General features: G+C 41.0%; 1 protein-coding gene across 1 annotated transcript in view; it reads left to right on the top strand.

Moving 5' to 3' along the window:
• ltbp1 (latent transforming growth factor beta binding protein 1) overlaps positions 1-9,322 on the top strand; it is a 167,962-nt gene that overhangs the window by 110,073 nt on the left and 48,567 nt on the right. The window contains exon 16 of the mRNA XM_032541703.1: positions 3,909-4,082. Within this exon, the coding sequence (XP_032397594.1) occupies positions 3,909-4,082 (174 nt within the window). The remainder of the gene's footprint in view (positions 1-3,908; positions 4,083-9,322) is intronic.

Here is a 9,322-nt window from a genome sequence, read left to right as displayed (position 1 = left end):
CCACATCTGGCCCGCGGGCCTTGAGATTGACACATGTGCCCTACAAGTACACAATATGGCTACAATGGCAAGGAAAAAAACTCCCATATTCCCAGAAGGAACCTTGAGCAGAACCCGACTTAATAGGGGGAAGCCCTTTCTTTTGTGATTGATAAAATACTAAAATCTCAGAGATAAAGGAAAATTCCGAAGTCGGTGCCAACACCGGTAAAATAACGTGATTCTCGATGCTGATTTTGATAACACGGTAAAAAAAAGGATTTTATAACATTCCATGTACTTTAACTTGAAACATGAACTTTCATATTTACTTTTGATATTTGAAAAATATCAAAATGTCACAACAAGACATACAAAACATGTGCAGTAGAGCTTGGAAAAGATATTAAAGTGCAATAAATGGTCATAATGCAACCAATAGTTTCCCCAGACACATTCCAGACTTCCAGGCACCTTTTCAAAAGGTATTGTGCAAAAACAACAGTTGCGTGACCAGAGACGTTACGAATTTAGCCCCGCCCACAACATTGAACATTTGTTTCCAATAAAGGTGGCTGCTGCTGGAGAACTGAGATGTGGAGATTCCGCCTTAGCACCTCTTATAGTAGATATCGACAGCGCATTCCTTTTAAAATCCTCAACCGGCCTGTCTCACCGTGAGTCACACCAGCTGATGGTGTTGCAGAGGCTGGTTTTAGAAGAGACCAATACAGAAGTCAGCTGGTAAAGTCAGCTATAAACTATAGAAATAAAATGATCAATAATCCATTTTATTTCTACTCTACAAACAGCTGTACGAAATGGCAGAATTTTAAACTGACCAACCGACTGACCAAAAGCATGGTAACGGTATATGGTGGAGAGAGAGAGAGAGAGACAGAGACTGAAGAGAAGGAGCGCCCAGTGGCGTTGGAACAAAGCCATGTAACAGAGAAATAAAACGTGTTTTCGGAAGAAGACAGACATCAACAGACTAAAGAAGACAGACACCAACAGACTAAAGACAGACATCAACGGACTAAAAGAAGACAGACACCAACAGACTGAAGAGGACAGACATCAACGGACTAAAGAAGACAGACACCAACAGACTAAAGAAGACAGACACCAACAGACTAAAGAAGACAGACATCAACAGACTAAAGAAGACAGACATCAACAGAAAGAGGACAGACACCAACAGACTAAAGAAGACAGACATCAACAGAAAGAGGACAGACACCAACAGACTAAAGAAGACAGACATCAACAGGTGTTTTTAGCTTTGGTTCCAGTAAAATGGTGAACACGGTTGATATTTATGGTTTTGAGTTAAATAAATTGAAAACTATTAAATGGTCAGTTAGATTTGATATAGACATGCCCCCCCTCTGGATGAATTGTAATCATTAGGTATCCTCAAAGTTTTCATCTAGCGGGTCCAAATTGTATTTTGTCCAATACTTTGGTTTATGACCAATACTTCTTGTTTAGTGCTAATTAGCAAATGTTAGCATGCTAACATTATAAACTAAGAGGATGAACACAGTAAACACTACCTGTTAATCATTAGCATGGTAGCATTGCCATTGTAAGCATGTAGTATTTATTTAGCTGATAGCACTGCTCTTCCCGAGTACAGCCTCATAGAGAGACTCCAACTTCACACCACTCTCATTCGCTATGTATTTTGAAGATTATTGTAGCAAAACTAGGTGAATCTGAATCTGGCTGAATCACTCTGCACTGATGTCAAGCTGTCCTGATCCTGTCCTCTAATTAAATGTATATGCCGTATGTTTAAAATTATGAAAAGACATCATATAGAAAGAATTACCTGTAGAATTAGGACTCCCTACTTCTTTTAGAATCAGGTTAAAGTATTCATGAAGACGTATAATAGAAACCTTCAGGACTTTTAATGTTACATATCTATATCTCATGACAGTATTATGTAATATGTGTAAACTTTAATACAACTTTGAAACATGGAAGTTGAAATCAATCAGCATTCGTAGCAACGGCCCCAGTACCCCATACTCAATATCCCCCACAGGACTCTGAGGGGGACACGGTTGGAAGCCTTCTCCAAGTCCACAAAGCACATGTGGAATGGATGAGCAAACTCCCATGACCTTCTTCAGCCGGAGAGATGATGTTCCACATCACTAGAACCAGTCTGCAGGGCCAGAGGTCATCCTGACCTGACCTAGGTCCCTGCCTACTCCCCGGCTAACAATGCACCCAACCCCAAATCTTTTCCCTGTGGGTAGTGGACTCATAGAACCGTGGCTCAGTGTACAGTAGTTCTGTCAGGCTGTGTCAAGTCCTGGCCACCAGACACAATACAGGGTCAGTTGGACACACAAACCCCCCCACCACGTCAAGGTGGTGAGTCTTGGAAAGGCCAGTATTTATTACAACAGCAAGATATAGTTCACATATTTTAGGATTATGAATTTCAATAAAAGACAAGAAATTGGGAAAGAATCTGGAAAGATTAGATTTGTGTCTGATTCTTTTATGTTTTTCACAGCCTGGCTGAATTGTTTCCTTACGATTTGATTTTAGATCACCTTAGCAAGGCCTTGTATAGTTATAAGACCCACTTATGTTACTTTCCTGTTTGTTTTGTTTAATTTCCGCCAAATATTTAATTTTCATTTTCCAGTTTGGTCTAGCAGTTGTTTGTTTCTGGTAGTTGCAGTTAGTTGGATGAGATGCCTTTTTAGGACTATTTTAAATGGTTTATTGTGGCAGCTAATTGTCACCTTTAAAGTTCAGGTTTTGTCAGCACAATGGTTTGTGCAGTGTGTGTGGAGATTTAGTTGAAAAAGGAAGTACGCAGTTTGGCTTCTGTTTTGCTAATGCATTATGTCATTATCAGTTGTGAAATGAAAACGAGTGTCTTAGTTTGGTGGTGAGTAAAGTTTAACTTATTTGGAAGTCAGAACTTAATTGTTCCAGGTCAAGAATTTCAGACACTTGTTCTTTCTTATAAAGTAATCCCCTTTATTACATTAGGTCATTTAAATAGATCTAATTAGATAGATTGCAAGTTAATGTAAATCTTAATGATGGTAATTAAAATCATACAATGCACCTTGTATCACGGACCTTTTCTTTTCTTTTCCAGTGTTAATCATTTTTCATAGCTTGAATGGTCTTCATTTGTTTTGGCTCTCAGTACAGAAGCGCTTTGCTGCCTCCTTATGTTTACACTACACTAAAATATTGTACCATTGATGAAAACAAGCCACGCATTCATTAAGTAAGGACATTTAGTCCTGGAACAGGCAGAAGCCTGGTCTCTGTCATAGCCTGAACTACTAGCATATTCTGGTGCGTTTAGACATACTACTTCACGTAGAAACTATTGTTTTTTAGATTCTTCAGGTTCCTTTACTTACCAGTTCTCAAAGCTTTGCCAACATGATACTGTAAAGTAGGTAATTATGATTGCTGGGCTGGTTTTAGTATTATTGATCAGATCAAAATGATTCTCTATCATTGCAGCAATGCAAGTAGTTTCCAACAATCATTGGCATGATTTATGGAAGGGATGGTCGGAATATACTGTATTTACCTACCACTTGTCGGATTACCTACAATTGTCCCCACCATTAATTTGATAAGAAAGACACTGAAACAAGTCAAAATCAGAGTTGCATGATTTGTTGACCGTCAGAGGTCATAAAAAGTTATTAAAACTTATTTAAATGGCAAGAAAAAAAGTGTCTGTTTAGACAGGGGCAGAGATGGAGGAACACAAAAGCAATGATGTAAGGGGGGTGGGAGTGTCAGTGGTCACAGGGTACCACAGTGAGGGGAAGGACTATGGTGTGAGTGAGGGTTCCAATGCATTTATGTAATTATTTGCACTTCTTATTTTCACTTATATGATAGAACTTTTATTTTTTATTATGTAGCTAAGTTCAAAGACATCTGTCCTGGTGGAATGGGCTACACTGTTCTACCAAATCCGCCTGTCAATAAGCCAGTCACCGTTCACCAGGCACCCATGGAGCCTCTACCCCTCCAACCCCTGCCAACACCAGAGAGACCAGTGGAAGCTTTTGGGAAACCAGAAGAGAGTATACCAGGTGAGTCCAAACCATCTTTTATCACTAGTGCATGTACACATATAAAACACAAATTATTGTTGAGTGTTTCAAATACAGATTATTGAAATCAAATCACAAATAATAACTTTTGTGCAGTTTAATAAAATCAAAATTATGACTCACCTTAGTCCTAGTCAAGGTTGCAGTGGTACCAGAGTGAGACAAGCAGTCTTTTCACCCTTCTCCCAGTTATCCCCAAGAATTCCTTGTCCTGCTGGGAAATGGAGTCCCTTCAGTGTGCACCAAGGTCTCTCCCACAAAGTATCATGCCCGAAACAATGTAGAATATAAAGGAAGGTGGCCAGGAGGCAGACCAGTTGACCAAACCATCTATTGGTTCCTGTTAAAGAAACAGATTTTAACCTCTCCGGTTTAAAAAATAACATGTTGCATAGCTGTCACTTTTCAGAAAAGTGTTCGGTTGCACGTACCCGTGTAGATATGCCGTCAGTGCCGTCAAGAGCATGCCAAACCTGTAGGTGGCAGTGTAACAAGAAGCTCTTGACCGCTATACCCAATCGGAATCCTAAAAATAGCAACAAAACACTTCTATACTGTCCTTGGAATTATTTGCTTCTGTGTAAAGTTCTCCAAAAAGCACAAGGCATAACTGTTCCTGGGGTTCAACGAAGAAAATTCCTTTCCTTTTTATTACTGTCAAACTGTAACAAAGAGCAAAAGACAACCAGAAAATAAGATGAAACCAAAATATAGTCCAAACCCACAACTTATAGCAACAGTCATAACTAAAAGCCATGCTAACTATCAATTTAGTGATTTGACATTAGAAAACTCCAATAAAGCAAAGATATGCCAAGTACAAATACTTTTAACATTTTTTAGTAATTTATACAGCACTTACGAAAAAATAGTGTCCAAGGCAACAATTTAGTAAGAAAAAATGCAGCAGAAGAAAACAGCACTGGCACTCTGCTCACTTAATTGACTTCTGATGGAAATTTATTTACTAAAGCTACTACTGGTGGTTAGCCTAAAGGGGGCGCTGCTGCACACACAATTCATTTGAAAAACAAAATTCTTCTTAATTGACTTCAGAGAGGTCAGAAAACTCCCTGCCTTGGCACAATAAGGTTGTGCCACTAAAACATTTTACAAGATTTAACACAAGGCGATTCAGAGAACATCTTATTACTGTCCCTCAGATAAAAGCAACACTTTGGGCCCCATCTTGCACCCGCCGCAGCACGGGGCAACGACCAACGCAGGTGTTAATTTCCCGTCCAGTGTCCACGTTGTTTAAATAGCAAATGCACCTGCACCCATCTGTGCGCCCATGGACTCTTTGGCAATGTCTGCTTCGTTTCCAGACATTTGAATCCATTCCTGAAGAATTTAGACTGCACAGTGAGAATAATTACAACTTTGGCACGAAATATGTCACTTACGGTTCTTGCTTCAGTGTAACGCTTCTATCTATGACATTTTTTCTGATCTGAAGTTGTCTTTAATGATCTTGCCACACAGATGAGCACAGCTATGACTCGGCACAGAGTCATCCAATGAGAAAAAGCGATTTGACTTTAACTGTGTTTCTGAAGTTGTTACATCAGGTCGTATCCCCAAATCTACTTCCGGTTCCACTAGAGGGAAGATGGCAGTCTGTGCTGGCTCTGGGTTGGATTGTGTTAAGAATGATGGTCCCGAGAGCCAGTGTGTGTGTTGAAGGTGAGAAGCATGGATAGGTCTGGTGGCATGGTCTGCAGGATTGTTCTCTGTAGAGATGAAATGCCACTGTTCAGGAATTGAAGACTTATGGATGCGTGTCACTCTGTTTGCAACATAAGTGTAAAATCTCCTAGTACTGTTGCAAATGTATCCAAGGACAATCTTACTGTCTGTGAAGAAATTCAAAGCATCCATGTTAATGTCTATCTCATCTCTGACTAGCTCTTAAAGCTCCACAGCTAGAACTCTAGTTGTGGGATGGTATGTGTGGGTCATGGGGGCTAGTTTGGATTTGCCCATTATGAATCCAGCGTACCGCTGACCTTCACTGTTGATAGACTTTAAGTAGGCAACGACTCCAATGGCTATTATGGAAGCATCTGAAAAGATACACAGCTCTTTTCTTTGGGCAGAGGACTGTGGGAACGGAACATAGCACCTTGCTATCTGGAGATGTTGGAGATCTTAAATGATTATTTCCACCTACTCCATTCCTCCTTCTTTTCTGAAGGAAGTGGTTCATCCCAGTCATCGTGCTCAGCTGAGAGTTTACAAAGGAGAGCTTTTTCCTGCATTGTTATAGGAGCCACAAAGGATCATACAAACTGTTGGCTTTGGCCAAAACACCTCTCTTAGTGTATGGTCCTTCCTCTTGAGACACTTTGAATGTGAAACTGTCTGTTTCCAGGTTCCACAGGACCCCCAAGCTGCGCTGTAAGGGGAGATCACCTGACCTGAGGTCCAAATCCTTCAGATCCTTGGCCCGCTCATCAGCTGGAAAAGCGTCCATAACTTTGTGACTGTTGGATGCTATCTTGTGCAATTTCAGGTTGGAGTCAGCTAGCATCTTCTGTGATCTTGTTAGGATGTCAGTCGCTTCTTCAGGGGTTGGTGCAGATGCAAGTCCATCAACAACATAAAAATGTCTTACAACAGCATCAGCGACATACTCTCTCTCACCCTCTGCTGCAGCGCGCCTCATGCAATAAATAGACAGGGCTGGTGATGGGCTATTTCCAAACACAAGAACTTTCATTTTGTAGTCCCGCGACCTCATATACAGCAGCTTCAGCTGTTGCAGCAGCAACAGCCTTCTGACTTTTTAATATATGGAGGCTTGCTTCAAGGTCAGCTTTCTGCATTATTATTCTGGCTTCTTCTTCTACAAAAGGAAAGTTGAGCACGGGCAGCCTCTGCCTTAGCCAAAGCTTTATTGCTGAGGAGCTAGCTGTGGAGACTCCACTTGACTGTCTTGAAGCACATGATTGTACCGACTTTGCACATGTGTCATTACTTTGATTAGCTTCTTGCTGTTTTTCCACACTCCCATTCTGAGAAGATGGCTGTCACTGTTTGCCTGACCTTAGACCCGTTGATGCTGCATATAACCTTGTCTGATTGTGCCTGTCATGTGCTTGTCCTTTTACTATACTGTCTATGGAATGAGCTGCTTCTTCAAAGCTCGACAGTTAGCGAACAGTGTAAAGTTCTCCAAAAAACAAAAGGCATAACTTTTCTTGGGGTTTGACGAAGAAACTTTCCTTTTTTATACTATAAAACTGTAAGAAAGAGCAAAAGACAAACAGAAATGAGATTAAACCAATCTAGTAAAAATGCAGCAGGAGAAAACAGCACTGGCACTCAGCTCTGCAGCACGCTCAATGAATTCTCTGTTTGCATGTAAACAAAGGGAAATGTCTCTGTTTTTCAAAATAACCATCTATGTGGAAACAGGGCCTCACAACCACAGCCATCCGCAACTCTTGAACCCCTCACTCGCTATCATGTTTGGCAACACCTGCAGATACAGTCCCTGACAAAAGTCTTGTTGCTTATCTATTTAGTAGAAACACCTGCTATTAACCTGACTTTTAATTAATCAATTGGTGTAAGAAATAGCTCATATGAAAAGCTAAAACCCTCCCAATGATGTTCAATGCACTGAAATAAATTAGTTTCACAAATAAAGATTTATATTTAAACAAGACAGAAAGGTCAAATTTTGGCAAGACAAAAGTTTGTGCCCTATACAGAAATGAACAAATACTGCAAATACTAAAATATGTCAGCAGATAAATAGTGGTGCTGTGAGATCCAAATGTAATATCTTGTATGACTTCCATGAGGAGGACTGGACCTATGCGGTTGCACAGGATCCAGACCATGTGTTGATGAAGTCATCAGGAATAGCAGGAAAGCCCCAGAGTTCATCAGTACTCTTTGGTTTGGTCTTCCATGCTTCCTCTTCATCCTACCCACATATGCTCCATGATGTTCAGTCTGGTGGACGGGCCGGCCAATCTGGACCATGGATCTTCTTCGCCTTGAGGAACTTTGAAGGAGATGGAAGTATGCGATGGAGCACCATCCTGCTGGAGAATTTGGCCTCTTTTATGGTTGGGAATATAAGAGGTAGCTAAGATGTCTGGTATTTGAGACTATGATGTTGCCTTCCACCTGCAGATCTCTCACACACCCCATACGGATGTAACCCAGACCAGGATTTTTCCGCCACCAAAACTTCACTGTTTTGCGGTGAATCTTGGATCCATGCGGGCTCAGTAGGTCTCCTGAAAATTTGCGGCGACTGTGGTGTAATTCAACAGAAGATTCATCTGAAAAATCCACTTTCTTCCACTCTCCAGCGTCCATCCTTTTAGCAGGCTGTGGGCCGGGCATGCCACACGGTTTTTCAATTGTCTTTGTTTTAGTGCCGGCTTCTGGGCACTGATTCGACCATGGAGGCCATTTGAGACAGAATCCGACAACCGTTCTGGTTGACACAGGAACTTCAGGGGACCAGGTCTCGTGGAGCTCTGCTGGGGCTGGCCTTGATTTTCGAGCCAACAAACGGTCCTCTCGAGCAGTTGTCTTGCGGGGTCTGCTGCGACTGGGCTTGTCAAAAACGTCTCCAGTGTCTTCAAATGTTTTTTTTAATTCTCGTACTTGACGCTGGACACATTGAAGGTGTCTGCCACATCAGCAGTGGATTGGTTCAGCTTCTGATAATCCAAACTTTAGTTCAGGGTGAATCTTAGGCCTGTTTGCAGAGGTCTAGTTGCAGTTGATGTGAAGGTCTAGTGTACTGGGGTTGTTTTTATACACACCTGAGACCTAATGGATCCATTATTAGTCCCAGGTGAAGCTCATATGACAAGGAGACAACACTTATGTCTTTGCAAAAATTGACTCAATGGGCTTTACCAGGCTGTGAATATTAGAATACTTTTTGACAGGTTATTTTTTCACTGAAACATTATTACAAAAGCTGTTGGGATTAAAATGAGCCATTTCTTGTAGATAAATCTTGATTAGAAATATATTTCAGCGGCACTTCAGGTCAATTTGCACACAAGCGACAAGACTTTTGTCAGGGACTGTAGATATCTTAAACAGTCAAGCTCACATCACAGCAGCTGACACTCGTAACAGGCTGTCAATCTCACATGTGTTTTATCATGATCCCAAGATACCTGAACTGCTCAACTTGATATATACAGTAATACAGTATATATATATATTAGGGCTGGGCA

This window comes from Etheostoma spectabile, chromosome 17, assembly GCF_008692095.1.
Source record: "Etheostoma spectabile isolate EspeVRDwgs_2016 chromosome 17, UIUC_Espe_1.0, whole genome shotgun sequence".
NCBI lineage: Eukaryota > Metazoa > Chordata > Actinopteri > Perciformes > Percidae > Etheostoma > Etheostoma spectabile.
Note: the sequence above shows the minus strand (reverse complement) of the source record. Positions and strands in the feature narration are given on the sequence as shown.